The 20,183-nt window shown below is 37.7% G+C and overlaps 1 protein-coding gene across 4 annotated transcripts in view; it reads right to left on the reverse strand.

The window, feature by feature from the left end:
* Nucleotides 1-276: 276 nt before the first annotated feature.
* IL1RAP (interleukin 1 receptor accessory protein) overlaps nucleotides 277-20,183 on the reverse strand; it is a 153,929-nt gene continuing 134,022 nt past the window's right edge. For 3 of the 4 annotated variants that reach the window (XM_060404767.1, XM_012097111.5, XM_060404764.1), the window contains 3 exons: nucleotides 13,327-13,470; nucleotides 11,863-12,006; nucleotides 5,630-9,166 (listed from right to left, as the gene is read on the reverse strand). In XM_060404767.1, the coding sequence (XP_060260750.1) occupies nucleotides 8,799-9,166; nucleotides 11,863-12,006; nucleotides 13,327-13,470 (656 nt within the window). In that variant the 3' untranslated portion in view covers nucleotides 5,630-8,798. Of the gene's footprint in view, nucleotides 1,011-5,629; nucleotides 9,167-11,862; nucleotides 12,007-13,326; nucleotides 13,471-20,183 lie in introns of those variants that run through there. The other variant, XM_012097075.5, reaches the window with a different exon arrangement.

Genomic DNA, 20,183 nt, shown 5'->3' on the forward strand with positions numbered 1-20,183 from the left:
TTGCTCTGTTTAAAACCATGGGGTAAGAGAGAGGATCAGACTTTAGGCAACTTGCACATACTGACCTTCTAGGGCCCAAGAAGAGTGTGCTCTTCTGAGGCCATTAGAGGCAATAAATCTGGATTCAGGTCCTTCAGGTCTTTTGTCTCCTAGAAATAAATAGTTTTTAAAAATCAATAAAGGGGACACAACCTGATAGTCCGTTAGATGATAAAAATGTCAATTATTCCCATAGGTTCATGACACATAACAGGCTGGTAGAAATAGCAGCCACCACCCACCACACAGTAATTATAGGATATAAAAGTCATTGTTATTGGATAAATCCGTGAAATGGTGAAGAGCAAGGGCTGAAATCTGGGGGGCAGGGGGTTCCAATCTGGTGCCATTTTGTATCCATTGAGTTTCTGACTCTTGGGGAACAGGCTTACAAAGGTGTGTCTCCCACTGGGGCTGGGTGTGGATCTCTGCCCGGCTCTTGCTCCTAAGCTGACTCTCTCCTTCACAGTAGGTGACACAGCACCGGCAGCCTGCAGAGGGCTTCCCTCTGTGCTTCGACATCGTGTCTGGGCCCGGAGAAGCGCCTGCAGCTCTCCCTGAGCTCTGGAGTTCTGGGGGCTCTTTCAAACGGCTTTTCCTCCTTTGAACGTGGTCCAGACTGATGTCAGACTGGGAAGAGCAGCTCTCATTCCAGCCAGAGCTGGCACTCAGACTTCTCAGTGGAAGAGCCAGTCTCAGGGCCTTCCAGAATTTGGAGCCAGAATGTTTTGACTTTTCTCCCTTCCAGCTCACAAAAGATACAGACTCCTTCAGCTGTAGGATGCTTGGGTGTGGCTGTTCAAGGGGACGATACTCAACCACAATGAGCTTGGTGGCAATGGAGTTCTGGCACATGACACCCAGTTTGAACTCTAACATGCTGATGCTCTTTTCTGTCACATAATCTGGGCTCAGCACAACAATCATCCTCCGGCTCCTTTGAATGAAGTCAAAAACTGCTTCCACTGTATCTATAGGAAAATGAAAGATAGGACAATCCCTAGTGAAAACATACACGTTTCAGTTCATTGTTGATAGTCTTAGGGAGGACAGGCAACGAACACTTGAAAATACAAGATCGAAGTGTTAAATAAGCTACCCAGGTAAGGAATCTCATCTACACTATTCTTATTGTTGCAGTGTCTGCTACCTTCAAGGGTGAGGAAGAAACCACCTGTAAAAGCAGCTAATTTCAGTTCTACTTGTAAATAATTTCTTGTTTTGAAAAGTTGTTTCCTTGTACTTTAGTGGTCTTAGATCTGACATTTTAAAATACTTTAAGTATTTCATAATTATTGTGATCTCATTGTATTTTTTTCCTCATCTCTAGATTAAATAACTTCATGAATTTTAAATCTTATTCTCCATATGAATTGGTATCAAGTCTCTTCCCTACTTTTATTGATTTTTTTCTTAATAACATTCAGTTTATATATATGTCACCTAAGAGTATTATCATGAACAGGACTGAACATAATGCTCCAGACACAGTCTTATCAGCAAAGATCTACAGGGCATTACTCGCTCCTAAGATCCACACAGTTATAGCTCTTGATACTTAAAATTTTTGGATATATCAGACAGTTCATAGTATTGACTGTGCTGGCAACCAAAATTCCTTTTCTTTTTCTCTGTATGCCCAGAATTGGTTTGAATAACAATTACAGAGGCAAAAACAATGACAACAATAACTGGTAAAAATCAGCCAATTAGGCTTCTCACCAAGCATTCAATTCTAATATTTATTGCGGTGAATTTGGGCAAAACCTAACAGAAGCTTCTTGAGATAAACTCCGTGTTAAACTCATTGTGAGATTTAGGAGCTTAAACAGATTTTCTGAAGGTAATTCCAAACTTGTAAATTGCAGCTGTTGACAACTCTGAAAACACATACTGTGAACAGACCATGAGATTGAGCACCTCTGCTTCTCAGGCCAGGAGTGAGGCACTGAGGGAGAAACTCAGTCTGTGAAGACAAGCTGAAAGCTTTCAGTGAATTGGATTATGAATCTGACAACGAATGAAGGAGCTTTGCTCTCTACCATATTATTTCTTTCCAACTGCTGAGTTTAACATGAATTTGAAGGAAAACAAAGAGATGTGCTCAGTGTTTAAGAACTTGTGACTGGCTTTATCAAAAGCACAAAGTATTTTAGTGACTTTTTGCTTTAATCTTTTCTTTTTGCTTCAATCACTTATCTTCAAAGCCTGTTTGTGTGTGTGTGTGTGTGTGTGTGTGTGTGTGTGTGTGTATCTGTGTGTCTTGGTAACTCCTTTTTCTTTCCTATCTTATTCAGAATCTTATGTTTCTACCTTTCATAAAACCAAGGATGTGACTTTAGGAAGTCTACTGTTTCTCCTGTATCATGATGAATATGATATAACCTTAAGATAACATGCATAATTTTTCAACAAAAGGAACTCGTGCACTCAAATTGCGTGTAGGTAGGAGGTGTGTAACTGTGGGTATGGGTGGTTCATTTCTAAATAGTCACTTTAGCAAAATGTTTGTTCTGTCCAAAGTGGGTACCATTGTTGAAAATAAAACATTGTCTCAGACCCTCTAAAAAAATTGTCTTTAAAGCTTATGGCTTTTTGTTTGTTTTTAATTTTGGTAATCCACTTGAAAGTGGAGGATTTGCCTTTTAGAGAGGGTAATGCAAAAAAATAAAATAAATAAATATGAATGGTGGAATTCCAGACATTGAGGAATAGATTAGAACATGGTTTTCAGATAAGAGTTGATCTATACCTTGGCATCTTCATATAATACTTTGAGAAACTGCTTCCTTTATGGCCTATTTTAATATCTTCCATACTGTCAAATTTCATATTTGAGGATGTTAATGATTATATTTTTAAAATGATGACTATTATTTGGAGAAGGCATCTTAAATTAGGTTGTTTATTCTGTTTGGGTCCCCCCAAAAAAAAAAAAACCAGAAGAAAACCTGAGGTGTGGCTATAGATTGATAAGACCAGTTATTTTGTGTGTGGTCATAAATTGGGTTTGGAGTGACAGTTTCTGATCTATAACTCTTCACTACTCTAGAATAATCCTGCGTATAAAAGTTACAGTATCCTAGGTATTAACTTGGGAGTAGAAAGAAAACTAAAAGAAAACTAGGACTGTAATTTTTTTCTTTAGCTAGATTACTGGTATATGAGAGTGTATTAAACCTCTCTCTCTTTCTCTTAAAACTTGAAGTACAGATTTTAAAAAATAAAGGCATCTAATTTGAAAGACTAATCTGAATTCAAATACTGGTTTCTCCATTTATCTTAATAGTATAATCATTTATTTTAGTATCTTTAAAGTTTTAATTCATCCATCTATAAAATACATATAATGAGAGCAAATTTGTAGGGTTGCTGGACAATTTATCAATACCATTAGGTCAATGTCTACTGCATGGTATGCTTTTGAATTAATCACCTTGATTAAATTATTATTATTCAATGTTTACTGAGCACAATATTAAAATAATGGATAGACTAATATTGATTCCAAATCAATCCCAATAACCTCAGATATGCAGATGACACCACCCTTATGGCAGAAAGTGAAGAGGAACTCAAAAGCCTGTTGATGAAAGTGAAAATGGAGAGTGAAAAATTTGGCTTAAAGCTCAACATTCACAAAATGAAGATCATGGCATTCGGTCCCATCACTTCATGGGAAATAGATGGGGAAACAGTGGAAAAAGTGTCAGACTTTATTTTGGGGGGCTCCAAAATCACTTCAGATGGTGACTGAAGCCATGAAATTAAAAGACGCTTACTCCTTGGAAGAAAAGTTATGAGCCACCTAGATAGCATATTCAAAAGCAGAGACATTACTTTGCCGACTAAGGTCCATCTAGTCAAGGCTATGGTTTTTCCAGTGGTCATGTATGGATGTGAGAGTTGGACTGTGAAGAAGGCTGAGTGCCGAAGAATTGATGCTTTTGAACTGTAGTGTTGGAGAAGACTCTTGAGAGTCTGTTGGACTGCAAGGAGATCCAACCAGTCCATTCTGAAGATCAGCCCTGGGTGTTCTTTGGAAGGAATGATGCTAAAGCTGAAACTCCAGTACTTTGGCCACCTCATCCAAAGAGCTGACTCATTGGAAAAGACTCTGATGCTTGGAGGGATTGGGGGGCAGGAGGAGAAGGGGACGACAGAGGATGAAATGGCTGGATGGCATCATGGACTTGATGGACGTGAGTCTGAGTGAACTCTGGGAGTTGGTGATGGACAGGGAGGCCTGGTGTGCTGCGATTCATGGGGTCGCAAAGAGTCGGAGTCGACTGAGTGACTGAACTGAACTGAACTGAATTGAATGGGAACTTTGAATGGGAACTTTAGAAGATTGACTTAAACTGTGGATTCAAAGTTTTAAAACTCGTCTATTAGGGTTTAAAATAAAAGTGAAATACTTAGTTAACCCATTGCTAAGAATACTTCACATCCCTTGAGTAGAAACAGAGAAATAGATAAGTTGCTGAATGCGTCTGTTATACTTCATGTTTACTTGTGTCAAAGACCTAATAACCTCAGTTGTTCACTCAGTTGTGTCCAACTCTTTACAACACAATGGAGTATAGTCTGCCAGCCTTCTTTGTCCATGAAATTTTCCAAGCAAAAATAGGCTGGAGTAGGTTGTCATTTCCTTCTCTAGGCAATCTTCCTGACCCAGGGACTGAACCTGCATCTCTTGCATTGGCAGGAGGATTCCTTACCACTGTATCACCTGGGTGCTTACATCTCCAAAGACAGTGATATACATTATGTTCCAACTCTGCTTTAAAGCTGTTTCTTAAATGAGTAAAGATTGCTTTTTTTGTAACTTCCATGCATTGATCCTAAGTCTACTCTTTGGAGACTGGTTTGAAACAAGGAAATGTTTTGGAGGAAAATTTTTACTAAGCAAACCGGTTAAATTATAGAGGCCCAATAAATATCCTTGAAATAAATAAGATTTATTTTAAAAAGCAAGAAAGCTCCCTTTTACTACAGACTTAATATTAACTCAAAAGAAAATGTCTTTTCAAATATTTATCACTGATTTGTTTGAAATAGAAATGCATATCTGATTCAAATGATGACATGCTAACTAAAGGCAAGGCATTGTTAGTTGATCTTTTTTAAGGCAACTGCTTTCAAGTTGAAAACTTATAAAAGGTAAGCTATTACTGTTAACTGTCCAAGTTTCAAGCTGAACAAAAAGAAATAGGTTTGTGTCTCTATATTAAAACTCTCTCCTCTCTCTCTGCCTTTCTTTATTCTCTGTCTCTATTCCTCATCTTTTTCTCCATCTCATTCTCTCTTTTGATTCTTTCTCTCCACACTCATTCACGTGTGCACATGCACACACACAAACACATACAGATGTCTGGTATATTAGATTAATCCATTTTACTTAAGTAACTCTTTTACTCAGAGGTAAAGAAAATGTTGAGTTGAAGTTCCCAGTTTTCTTCAGAGTTTTCTCAGAAAGAGAAAACTAATGTCCCTTAAAACATTTCTTTTTCTAAGTGTATCATTCTTTTTATTCTCACTTCTTATGCCCAAACATGAAAAATACATAAAACACATGCACAAAATAAAATTCAAAGGTGAAAATAAATGGTTTATTTTTAAAATAAACAAATTTACAAATCAAATGGAAAATGGAAAATACAAACATTTATGGATAAAATAAAAAAGATAGTCTTAAAATATGAAAAACCTATGGAAAGAAAATAGATAATTAACACGTGGAGTGAAACTTTTGTTTTCCAATAAAATGGAGTACTTGTTTATTAGAATATTAGGGAATCATCTAAACTACAATGCAGAAAAAATTAAATTATTTTATATGGTTGTGTAATTGGACACTCTATATATCATGTCTTTTTTGTTTGTTTGTTTAATTGGGTGCAGAAGGTCTTTATACCATATACCTAAAACCTTTGAGATTTTTCTTTTTAACATCAGATGCTTTTGTTTTTAATATTAGAGAGAGATTTCCCCTTGCTGTCCAATGTATGTTTCTCCTTCTCTCTCAAATAATCTGTACTGGGCATCTTCTGGATCATAAAACAAACAAACAAAAAAAGAACTCTTGAAACAAAATTATCTTAGGATGAGATATCATTTCAATTTGAGTTGCTTTAGATTTTTAGCATTTGAAAACGTTCAGTAGCAAATACAGTAATAGAACAAAATTTATCTAGAAGTTTCTAGGGGTACCAAACATCATTTAGCATAAATACGAAATCCAAAAGTGCAAAAAGATGCTGCATTGGCAAGAGAATGGCCCCTTGATAATGGGGCTGTCCCTCATCTACCCAAAGCTCATTCTTGAATTGAAATTCAAATCTTATCTGGGGTCAGTTCTCCCCTGGTCTTGTGATGAAAGGGTTAATAGAAGGAGTAATTGCGCTTTGTAGTAATGAAATGCATTAACAAAGCTAAAAACATTAGATCCAAGATGACCCCCATACCATAGTTTTGTAGTCAATGATTCATGAAGCTTTTGTTTTATTTAAAATAATAACTCCTCCATAGAAAAATGATTTATTAAATAGACTTTAGTAATCAGAAGGACACAAATATAGGAGATAATTTTAGAATAGTTTATCAACATTCATACTACTAAGATAAGGATTTCCTTAAATTATGAATTATTATTTTTCATAGGATACCCAGGCTCATTTATAGGTATTTTTATTTTATTTTCCTTTATTACTTAAAAGTCCAAATAGAGACTTATCTCTCCAAGAGTTGAGCACTAAGATTAACATAATTTCTAAGTATGTGTGCTCAGAATACAGTAGATGGTCAATTAATGCCAGAGGGCTGGCTACTGCTTAGCAGTGACCACGGAAGTTCTGTGCAAAACAGAAGCCACTGCACCCAGATCAGCTGTGGCAGTAGTAAGTTATTGTTACTAATTTAAGGAGGGCAGGAGTTAACAACAACTACTCTGGGAGCTGTAAATTCACAAATATTATTAATGTGCAGAAAACAGTGACATAAAATATTACAGTAAAAAACATAATTTAAAAACTGGATAAGAGTTCCAGTAATTTGTAATATTGTGCCAATGGCTATTTAAAGTCATATGTGGATATATATATACATATATGTAGGTGTAGTGTGTGTGTATATATATATACAATTCATGTATGTATGTATGTGTATCTGTAATTCATGTGTATATATGCTATATATATATATATAATTTTGTGTGTATATACATATATATTTTTTTTAATCTATATGTAACATAGATATTCACCACTCTGTAAACCCTGGACTTAGTTTTCACTTTTCCAAGTCTTAAGAACAGTAAAGTTTTACTTATACAAACTAAAACATGTTTAGTTGACAGTGACTTTTCCGTCTAACTTGTTTGAAGTGAGTGTTATTAACTTATCAGTGAATAAAATATGAAAACTACTCAGGGTCCAGTTAATACTTTTAGAGTATTAATGCTAAAAGCACTCTCAAGGTCCCTAAGTCTAACTTTAACACTTTACAATGGGCAGACAGAAACAAGTAAAGAGAAATTATTTTCATAATATTCACATTAGCAAAGCTAAGATTAAAAGACAAATTGACAAACATCCTGTTCTTTGCTTTTCTTATAAGACAGAAAATGCCCTTGAAAGCTTTTTGCTCTTCTTTTACGCAATATTAGCACCAGTAAGAGAAGCTTCCTCTCCAATGAATCAAGTGTGGAGCCACCTGCATGCTCTGAATGACTGACCCAAAATGCAGGAGGAAGGGAGATGGAGTGATGGATCAACCCAACTGATGGATGGGTCAACCTACAGATAATTGGGAGTTTACTGTAATAAAATACTATTACATAGTTTTCAAGGTGACAAATATGATACCAACTACCTGAGATAGAGTGCAGGGGGTGGTGGGGGGAGATGACAGTAGACAATGAGGGAAAGCCCTTTAAGCCAATCGTAAGGAACGTTTAGTCACCCTGCTTTATAACATCATAAATGGTGTTGGTCTTGCTGTGAGGGTGTCTAGCATAGTAGGATGAGTATAACAGTTTATTTTCCTTAGCAAAGATAAATTTAGGCCCTGATTATCTTTTAAGGGATGAATAAAAAGAAAAGAAAACTATACTTGAAACTCTTAATGACCTTGCTAACAGATGACTCATCTATAGTGATAGTGAAGTTGCTTAGTCGTGTCTGACTTTTTGTGACCCCATGGACTGTAGCCTATCTGGCTCCTCTGTCTATGGGATTTTCAAGGCAATAGTACTGGAGTGGATTGCCATTTCCTTCTCCAGGGGATCTTCCTGACCCAGGGGTCGAACCCAAGTCTCCCGCATTGTAGACAGACGCTTTACTGTTTGAGCCACCAGGGAAGTCCTGACTCATCTATAAGGGGTCTCTAAATCAATTACAAAGGCTTCCCCATAATACTAAGATTATTCAAAAAAAAAAAAAAGAGAGAGAGAGAGTGAGAGTGAATACATATGAGTAGAAACAGGAATGGAGGATGCAGAAGCGGAATTTTGCATCACCAATTCTTGCAAAAAATGGAGTGACCTCAGGCACTGGTGACAAGTGGTGGCATGATCATTCTAAGCCTTGGGTATTTCCTGAGGAAGCAGAACAGTTCTACAGTAACCCTGAATTTATCTCTATGGGGAGGCTTCCATAGAATCTGTTTCTGTCCATGAACAACACACTGGGAATAAAGCAGGGGAATCTTCCCTTCTTGGAGTATTGCTGGATCTTTTCATCCATCATTCACTGGCTCTTTCATACATTTTTCAAGGATGAATAAGTGAGACCCTGCTCGCCACTTCTAGACCACCTGGAGCTTTTCTTCACTGGCATGGCCACCTGCAGCTGCTTCCAGAACCTGCCCTGTGGATACTTGGATTTCTCCCCTTTCCATTTAATGACCGTGAGCACCGTCTTAGCCCTCTTCAACTCTTTCACCTTCGTTTCCTTCACAGCTTTGTACTGTACTAAAATGACGTTGATGCTGCCTCGAGAGGCCATGTTTTCTAGGCCAGCCTTGAGCTCCAGGAGGGCTTGGGTTCCCTGGAGCACGTAGTTGGGGCTTAGGACAACCAGGAGGCGTCTGCTTTTCTGAATGAAGCTCAAGGTCTCATCTGTGACAACTGGGAAAGAAAACACCATGGGGATTAGTGATGGCCAAGAACTCCCTCAAAGTGTGGAGCTTGAGGACCAAGTGAAAAGAAATTAGCAAAATAGTGTGAGAATTGGGGTGAAACTTTGTTCAACAACACTTAATCCTTAGACCCAAGGATTCAGAAAATGTTCAGAAAATGTCACTCTCTTCAGGGAGAATAGAGACTGAATCCACACATTCCAACCCTGAAGGAATTCCAAATAGGCATAAAGTCAAAATGTATTCCTATGACCTTGGTCTTCAGAAGCATCATTTGGGACATGAAGAATGTGTGGGTAGTACTGAAATCAATTTCTTCAAACTGTGTGGTATATTTTGGCCCAGCAAAATCAGGTCTTCATCCCTTTCTCCCCAAAGATACCCATGTATTAACTCTCTACTGCCCATGAGTATTAAAAAATATACATTATAGTGCTAAATCATAGAAATTCACTTTTCACTAACACAGAACAGCAAGAGTAAAACACTTCATTTTTTGGTAGTCCCTCTCTACTGTCAGGCACCTCCCAGACACAGACTATTCTATATCATTGGAATAGGAATTTAAGAAAATCTAGCCAATTGAATGGTATTTTGGCTGGAATCACATTCTCAGCTCAGCTTTCTATTCTGCTCTGCTCTGGAGCCTAAATTAGTCCCTGAATCTTTCTCCTTAAACTCCTGTCATTACTAAGAAGCCATGTGTTTCAGCAGCTGCTAGCTGATGCGTGTGCCTTCACTGGCAAGCAAATGGTTTCTTCAGGTTGAAAAAGAAGCAGCAGCAGGGGAAAATGGAAATGCTGCATAATTTTATTCTGTTGTCAAGGGTTCTGATTAGTTCCTGTCACTAAATTCTTGGGAATAATCCATCTCCTCGAGGTTGCTTATCAAGGACTGAATAATCCTTTTCCTGGGGTTCAGATAGAAAGCAACTCCAGGGAATGCACCAGTGTTGTGGAAAACCATCTCAAGGTTTACCATACTCCTCACTCCCCTTAGCAGTCATTTTGCCCTTTAATCTTCACAGGTACAGAGGCAATGGGGAGAGAGCTGAAATTAAAATAGCATGTGCAGCCTAGAGGAGAATCCAGGAAGCACTGTTGCTGATTGACTGTGTGTAAGCAGGGAAAGAGACCTAGAGGCAAAGAGGACTGAGTAAAAGCAGCAGGGAGAATGCAAAAGATCACAAAGATCAGCCATCAAAAGCAAAGTGCAAGAGTAATTACATAGAACTTAAATTCTACAAAAACTATCAATCCCTGCCAGAGTCTTACATTGTTGTTATACTGTATATCTTCACATAACTGTTCAGATAGTAGTAAATATCAGTTGATAGACTTACGAATGAATAATTAGATGAATAAATTATTTAAGATTTAAGCTTCAAAATGAGTGGGATTTGTCCTTTATCTATATAGTCAAGTCATCATTTTCTGACAAAATTATGCTGAAAGAGCTATCTCCTACAGAAAAGAAGCATGATGGACTTTTGGATGATGATTTTGGACATAAAGTGATCCAGCTAATTCAAAATAAGAATAAATATTAATGTCCGTTCTCTCTCTCAAATTATCAATATAACTAAAAAATATGCTAAGTGATTAATGTAAACAGGATTTAGGGGAAGAAAATAAATTAGTTTGTTGTAAAGATCAGATATATTCATTCATTTTAACAGTACAGAGTTTAACAGTGGGTTTATGAGTGCTATTATGCATTTATAAAAGAGACTTAAATGTAGCATCACTTTACGTGTTACTGTCTGGATCTGAAAATTAGATGTATATTTTATTTTAAATCATTCAGCATTTCAATCTTTTTATACCTATTAGGATATACTGGCCTTTGTAAAATGTTAAACTCATTTCAAATGTGTAATTTGATATGAAGGAAGAAACAGACACAAGGAAAGAGGGGATTTGAGCAGCACTGGTTTTCAAGAAAACAAGAATAAAAAAAAGGAAGGAAAATATTCTAATTACTATCAGTAAGTAATATAATGGAGGATTCCATGCACTCTCTTCTGCGCCTCACTTTTTGCAAAATCGAGTAAATCTTATCTGTATACAAATGTTTTAAACTCACTCTTTATGAAAAAATTCTAGGCAAATTAGTGCAAATAGTTAAACCTTCTAAAAATCTAAATATGAGTAAACAAAATGTTTAAAGCTGTGGCTCTTAGCAGAGCTCCAATGTACTCTGCATCTACACTTTCCTGACATTGTTTTTAAAACTTACTGGGGAAATATTTTAAAACCTAAAACTGCACTTGAATAATCTACATCTTACAATGTAGAATTATTCCTGTTGTTTAGTTGCTAAGTCATGTCTGACTCTTTGTGACCCATGGACTGTACCTTGCCAAAACTTTTTGTCCATGGGACTTCTCAGGTAAGAATACTGGAGTGGATTGGCATTTCCTTCCTTATGGCATCTTTCTGAGCCAGGGATAGAACCCACATCTCCGTGTTTCTTGCATTGGCAGGCCGATTCTTTACCACTGAGACATCTGGGAAGACCAGATTTACTCCTAGAGAGTCTCTATCTGTTACAAAACGAATTGGGCATTTAAATGTCTAAAGATGTCAACACAGAACTGTGCCATGACTCTTACGTGTGACCTGAAGCTAGAGGTCTACTCTGCCTTTCAGTGTAGCATCACCTGTACTCATCTGAAATACCTACTTCCCCCAGGCAGACTGTCTCGGTCAAAGATGCACAGCTTGTATCCAAATTCATTCTCCAAGACTCCACGGAGGGTCAGTAATACAAATTCTTCTTCTTCAGCATTCCTTGCATAGGAGACATAAATATCATATTCCTTTCCATCTAGCAAAAATTCAATAAAAGACACAAAACACAGATCCAATATAAATTAGGAAAGTTTCTCAATAGTGCTGTATTTTTTCTTAAATCAAACTTTTGGATATTAGACATTTTCATTTTTTACGCATGTGAATTAGCTGACAGATTTCAGTGTGATTCCCCACCTGTGACAGGTCTCCAGGCAAAATGACTATTTTAAGGTGTAATTGCAAATTTTATCTGATGTGTCTTCTACTCTCATCTCAGTGAGTTCAGAGTTTGCAGTGGAGAATGAGTGAGGTTCGGCTCATTCGACTATGAACTGATAGAATCAGGAAGCAAATAGTTATTCAGTCAGAGATGCTGGCAAAAATACCATGCAGAACATTTCTAATTCCTGCCCTCGTATGTCACTCACTAATATATAAGAATAATACATTGAGAAAAACCTTGAGAAATGTTTAAATCATGTATACCTGAAAATACCTACAATTAAAATATGCTTAGATTTGATGAACCAATTTTTCTCCCAGTTGCCTAATTATAAAAATCATCTCTTGTTAAAAATACAGGTGCCTGTCTCTTCTACAAGCCACTCAATGATATTCTTTATGGGATGGGTATTAGAATTGGTAATTAAATGTTTCATTCTTGTCACCTGGCATAGAGGCACTAAAACAGTGTTTCTTAAACTATAATGTGTACAGGAATCATTTTGGGATACTGTTGAAATGTAGATGCTGATTCATAATAGGGGCTAGCCTTTAGATGCTCCTTTTAGTAAGCTCCCATGTGATTCTTCTGGTACACAGATAACCTGTGAGTACAAAGTGTGGACATACACTGTTTAGTACAATAACCACAAGCCACAAGTGGCTATTAAGCACTGGAAATGTATCTGGTCTGAATGGAGGTATGCTGCAAGTATAAAACACAATATATGCTGAACTTTGAAGATTTTTTAGTACCAAAAATAAGACTAAAATATCTCTGTTAACATAATATTAAATTACAAGCTAAAATGATAGCCTTTTGAACATGTTAGATAACATAATTATTTAAATTATTTTCACTTTTATTTTCTTTTTCCTTATGTGACCACTAGAACAATATTAAATTACATACGTGGTTCATATTGTATTTCTATTTGGATAGTGCCAATCTAGACTAAATCATATATTGACTCAAGAAAGCAGACTAATATGCATTAGAAAGATTTTCAATAGTAAGGGCTGAAACCAAAGTTAGTCTGATTATATCTTCCAACTAATCCAGGTTTTATCAAGCCAATATGTTTTCTCAAGATTGTAGTCAGGAGATATACATGAAATTCTCATTACTCACCTAAAATGGTTTCATCTGTTCCAAAATGAGCCCGGTAAAACAAGACCATCTCCAGCCAGTAAACATGGTAAATAACAATGAGAATCACCACCAGGAGAACTGTGGCTCCAAAGCCACATGCCAGTTCCACTGTGTACCTTGGAGCTATCATTGGAGAGACCAGCAAAGAAACAAACTGATTTGTGCATGATAGTCATGGTGACCCATCATTCTGCAAATAGCTGGTTAAACCAAGCAGCTGAGTCATGAACCTGACCTATATCTGTGAGCAAGCAGAGATCACATGGTGGAGGTTAAGCACTATGTTCTAATACCAGATTGTGGCCTATTTATCTTTTTGTTCCCAGAAACTGACACAGAAGGTGCTTTTAAACAACTATATGATTTGAATACACTTCGATGATATTACAATTAAAACAGATCTTATCAGGAACAATTTAAAAGGTCATCCAATCTGACTCACAAACTGACAACTAAATCTTCTCAAAAATATTTTTGTAAAGTGTAACTCCATCCTATGTCCAGCTCTTACTAGACCAGCTCATGACACTGGTAGAACTGTAATTGTTGGAGCAGCTAACTGAGCAAAAATTTTAATGTGTTTATATCAGTCTTAGTTTCAACCTCTTGTCCAGTGCCATATGGAAGAAATTTAATTCCTTTTTCTTTATATTTCACAATAGGCCTCAACAATTTTATTATCATTGAACAGAAAATGAGGGTATCCACCTAATGCTGAGTATGCTTGGCTCTCAAAGTATCTCTCAGGTGTACAGATCTGGGATATACATTCTACAAGCCTGCTTCTCCACTCTTTCTCACACACCATTAAACTGTACATTGTTACAGTTGTCTAGGTAGAGAGTATGTCTTCTTCATCCATCCTATCTTGAGAACTCTGGGAACTGAATGAACATTTCTGGATATAACATTTCAGACTTCTAAGTAGTGTTATTTAAAATAAGTCTAGTACTATGTGATATTTAAAATAAGTCTGAAAGTGAAAGTCACTCAGTCTTGTCTGACTCTACTGGAGTGGGTACTCTTTCCCTTCTGCAGGGAATATTCCCAACTCAGGGATCAAACCCAGGTCTCCCACATTGCAGGCATATTCTTTATCAGATGAACCACAAGAAAAGCCCAATACTAGAGTGGGTAGCCTATCCTTTCTGCAGGAGATCTTCCTGACCCAGGAATCAAACCTGGGTCTCCGGCATCACAGGTGGATTCCTTAGCCACTGAGTTATCAGGGAAGTCCTAAAATAAGTCTAGTACTATACCATGTATTTGTAACTTCATGTGGCTGCTTTATCAGCTTTACTAGTGCCAAAGAATACTCAAACTACTGCACAATTGCACTCATCTCACATGCTAGTAAAGTAATGCTCAAAATTCTCCAAGCCAGGCTTCAGTAATACGTGAACCGTGAACTTCCTGATGTTCAACCTGGTTTTAGAAAAGGCAGAGGAATCAGAGATCAAATTGCCAACATCCGCTGGATCATGGAAAAGCAAGAGAGTTCCAGGAAAACATCTATTTCTGTTTTATTGACTATGCCAAAGCCTTTGACTGTGTGGATCACAATAAACTGTGGAAAATTCTGAGAGAGATGGGAATACCAGACCACCGGACCTGCCTCTTGAGAAATCTGTATGCAGGTCAGGAAGCAACAGTTAGAACTGGACATGGAACAACAGACTGGCTTCAAATAGGGAAAGGAGTAAGTCAAGGCTGTATATTGTCACCCTGCTTATTTAACTTATATACAGAGTACATCATGAGAAACGCTGGACTGGAAGAAACTCTGGAATCAAGATTGCCGGGAGAAATATCAATAACCTCAGATATGCAGATGACACCACCCTTATGGCAGAAAGTGAAGAGGAACTCAAAAGCCTCTTGATGAAAGTGAAAGAGGAGAGTAAAAAAGTTGGCTTAAAGTTCAACATTCAGAAAATGAAGATCATAGCATCTGGTCCCATCACTTCATGGGAAATAGATGGGAAACAGTGGAAACAGTGTCAGACTTTATTTTTTTGGACTCCAAAATCACTGCAGATGGTGACTGCAGCCATGAAATTAAAAGATGTTTACTCCTTGGAAGGAAAGTTATGACCAACCTAGACAGCATATTCAAAAGCAGAGACATTACTTTGCCAAGAAACGTCCGTCTAGTCAAGGCTATGGTTTTTCCAGTAGTCATGTATGGATGTGAGAGTTGGACTGTGAAGAAAGCTGAGCACTGAAGAATTGATGCTTTTGAACTGTGGTGTTGGAGAAGACTCCTGAGAGTACCTTGGACTGCAAGGAGATCCAACCAGTCCATTTTGAAGGAAATCAGCCCTGGGATTTCTTTGGAAGGAATGATGCTAAAGTTGAAATTCCAGTAGTTTGGCTACCTCATGAGAAGAGTTGACTCTTTGGAAAAGACTCTGATGCTGGGAGGGATTGGGGGCAGGAGGAGAAGGGGACAACAGAGGATGAGATGGCTGGATGGCATCACTGACTCGATGAACGTGAACCTGAGTGAACTCCGGGAGTTGGTGATGGACAGTTAGGCCTGGCGTGCTGCGATTCATGGGTCACAAAGAGTCAGACACGACTGAGCGACTGAACTGAACTGAACTGAGTGAAACTTAAGAGTTTGAGATGGAACAAAATATTTCTGGATCTGAAACAGAAGTGGGTTAAATTATATATTAGCTGATTTGACAATTACTTATTGGCATCTACCATTTGCTAGAAGCTGTTGAGGTTACAACAGTAGATAAAACAGGAAGGGTCTCTGCCCTTTTAGGGCTAAGATTCTAATGCAGGGAAGTAAATAAGAAAATAAATAAGACAGTTACTGTTAGAGAGTGATCCATGCTATGAAGGAAATAAACCAGGGTAATATGAGGGAGGTAACTGAGGGGAGGAGTTGGGGCAGGAGAGGTATATTAGGTAGAGGTGAGAAAAAGCCTTTTCAAACACCTGAACATTGTGTGTATTAAGTGTTTGCCGGGACAAGGCACAGAAAAATGTTCTTCAATCTAGAACTGTTATCAGGCCTTCCTGACTTCAAAGTTCAGAGATCTTTGCACAACACTACCATGAAGTTCAATTATTGATCATGCCAGTGAAAAATCCCTTTTAAAACAGGTAGCTATTCTAAGGGGAAAATGGTGAGTAGCCTAGAGCAAAATCTGAAATTCTCTAATTAAGAGGAAAAATCACTGAGTTTTGCATTCATTATCCTAAACTCAGGGTACTAATCCTGCTACAGATATAGCCTGGGAGTCAGCTGTACAGAATTACCATGTACTCTAATACTCATGATTTCCAGGTGGCACAGTGGTAAAGAATCTTCCTCTCAAATGCAGAAGACCCGGGTTCAATCATTCCTTGGGTCTGGAAGATTCCCAGAAGTAGAAAATGGCAACCCACTCCAGTATTCTTGCCTGATAATCCCATGGACAGAGGAGCCTGGCGGGCTACAGTCCATGGGGTTGCAGAGTCAGATACAACTAAGCGACTGAGCATGCATGCGCACAGGCTTGTACTCAACCCATGAACAATAGTGCTTTAAAATAAGATAATAAATGCCATAAAGCTATGTCAGTGCAGTTGAGAATTTATTAAGATCAGTTTGAGTAGCTGGCATGAAAATTGCTGTGTCCTTGGTATTTCTGAGTAGATGTTATGTTAACGACACACTGGGCTAATTCCCACTGTCATCATTATTTGCTCAGCTATTTTGGCTCTGCCTGGATGGACATTTCACAATAAGAAAAAATGAAAAAAGGTCAGTGGATCCACTTACCTGAAATGGATTTTTCTTAAAAAAGATCAATAGTTACCTTGTTTAGTGATCAAGATATCAATTACACTCATGGCTTTCCCTCTGCCACATTCTTTTCACTACTGTCTGTTTTATTTCTACTAGAGCTTTTTAATTTTGTGTCATGCAATTACACATGTCGTATTTACAGACTGCATTTTGTTGGGCCACCTTGATGATTTCAAGAAGTTCCTAATGCTATTTAACTAATTGAACTCAAGATAAATAATCCACAAGCCTGATTTTCTAAATGGTTTGAGTCACATTTAGGAAGTGCTCTAAAAAGCTTTCCAATATAACTTTGCTGGTTTGTTTGAAAGGCTGATCCTTAGTCCACATTTTCCATCTGCCCCACCTCAAGTCTTTGATGTTTAGGGGGTAGAGATTTTACTCTGATGCCATCCCAAACCAAAGGGTTTCCAGTCAAAGGGGTGATATAGGACTCCTAAACTACTTCTATCTTTGTTCTCACTGATCATCTAAACAGGATGGAGACAAATTTAGTGACTTGCTCTAATGTTTCTTTCTGAATCAGAATTCCCTCTAGCCGTTTTCCAGAGCCCAAATTTGCAGCTAACTACCCTTGGTTATGGAGAAGGCAATGGCACCCCACTCCAGTACTCTTGCCTGGAAAATCTCATGGATGGAGGAGCCTGGTGGGCTGCAGTCCATGGGGTTGCTAAGAGTCGGACACGACTGAGCGACTTCATTTTCACTTTTCACTTTCATGCATTGGAGAAGGAAATGGCAACCCACTCCAGTGTTCTTGCCTGGAGAATCCCAGGGATGGGGGAGCCTGGTGGGCTGCTGTCTATGGGGTCGCACAGAGTCGGACATGACTGAAGCGACTTAGCAGCAGCAGCACCCTTGGTTAAGCCAGCACAATAGCTCTAGTCTTTTTCCTTGTTTCAAGCTATCAGTCTACAATTTTGTTTCTCCTTGAAAACTTAAATTTATCTCCTTCATATTCAGTATCATAGTAGGGGCCTTGTTATCCACTGAATCTCCCAACCAAATACCAGCTTCTTGAATTTTCAAGCATTCCCTGCCATGGAATATTTGTCTATTCTTTGCTCAATTGTTGTTACTACTTGACAATTTTTGGTGCTACAATAATAGTCACTTGCCTGAATAACAAAGAGAATGTGTGCATGTGTGTGCATGTGCTAAGTCCCTTCAATTGTGCCTGACTCTCTGCGACCCTATGGGCTGTAGCCCGCCAGGCTCCTCTGTCCATGGGATTCTCCAGGCAAGAATACTGGAGCGGATTGCCATGCCCTTCTCCAGGGATCTTCCCAACCCAGGAATCGAACTGAAGTGTCTTATATCTCTTGCATTGGTAGTCAGCTTCTTTACCACTAGTGTCACCTGATAGTAAATCAAAGATTTATAACTGAATTAATCTTCAGACCTTATTTGTTTGGCTATTTTAGTTCAAACTTGTACATTTTGAAAATCAGCTTCTGGTCTTAGAGAAGTGACAGGGGCAGCCTTCTCTCCATAACATCTAAAATATTATGATGATTTAGGGGTATGCAAAGATTTCTTAGAACAAAGAAAACAATAACCATTAAAGAAAACATTAATAAATTACACCTCATCACTAATGTACCACTGAAGATAGGAACTGGCAAGATACAGAGTGGGAGAAAGTATTTGCAAAATATCTATCCAAGAAGGAACTGGTATCTAGGGTAGAAAAGAGAATTGCTCAGATCTGATAATGAACATACAAACAACCTACTTATAAAATGGACAAGGTATTTGAACACTCATAACACAAAAGAAGACCAATGACTCACAAGCATATGAAAAGGTGCTCAGCATCTTAATCATCAGTGAAACAAAAACTGGAAAATGAGGTACCACCACACTCACTAGAACGGCTGAAACTAAGATTGTTGTTTGCTGTTGTTTTAGTCACTAAGTCATGTTTGACTCTGTGACCCCATGGACAGGCCCCTCTGTCCATGGTATTTCCCAGGCAAGAATACTGCAGTGGGTTGTCTTTTTCTTCTCCTGGGGCTCCTCTTGACCCAGAATTGAACCCACAACTCCTTCATTGGCAAGTGGATTCTTCACGCTGAGCCACCAGGGAAGCCCAAAACTAAAGAGTAACAACATTGAATGACAAAGATGTGAATACACTGTTTCAGTGAGAGGGGAGAATGATCCCACCACTTGGGAAGAAAGCGCTGAGAGTTTCTGATAAAACTAAGCTGATAATTCTACTCATAGGTACTCACATCAGAGAAGTAAAAATAAAAGTCCATGAAAAGGCTTGGATAAGAATGTTAACAGAAGTTCTTCAAAACTGTGAACAACCCAGATGACCTCCACCCAGAGAAAGAATAACTAAGCTGCAATAAATTCTTAAAAAAAAAAAAAAGAAAGAAAGAAAACACACAATAACAACAACAAAAAATTACTTGGCAAACAAAAGCAGCTAACGACTGATACAACAGCATGACTATTAAGATTATTTTCTGAGTGAAAGAAGCTTTATAAAAGAGTGCATTCTGTATAGGTCTAGGTATACAAAGTTCTAGAAGAGGAAAAAAATAGTACATTCTGATAAGGAAAATCAGAACAGTTGCTTTGACAGTGGTGGAGAAGCTAGGAGTAGCAGGATTGATTGATAAGGGGAAGGAGTGGGAGGTTACTGTCTATGGTGATGATAATATTCTATACTTGATTTTAAGTTATACCATAAATATGTACACATTTTTAAAATATTATCAAAGTTCACATAACTGTGATTTGTAATTTGTCACTGTATACAAACTTTACCTAAAAAAAACCTAAGAGAACTATAAATAAATATTAAAATTTGGATAATATAAGATGCTTAAATGTTTAGGTGATAACTTTTACTCATGACTGTAACTACTTTAAAGGTATAAATAATAAGATATATTAATGTATGCATAGCAGAATGGATTGATGGGTAGATATGTGATAAATCAAAGATAGCAAAATGATAGAATCTACACAGGTTATATAATTGTTCACTGTATAATTCTTTCAACTTTTCCAT

Source organism: Ovis aries, chromosome 1, assembly GCF_016772045.2.
Source record: "Ovis aries strain OAR_USU_Benz2616 breed Rambouillet chromosome 1, ARS-UI_Ramb_v3.0, whole genome shotgun sequence".
NCBI lineage: Eukaryota > Metazoa > Chordata > Mammalia > Artiodactyla > Bovidae > Ovis > Ovis aries.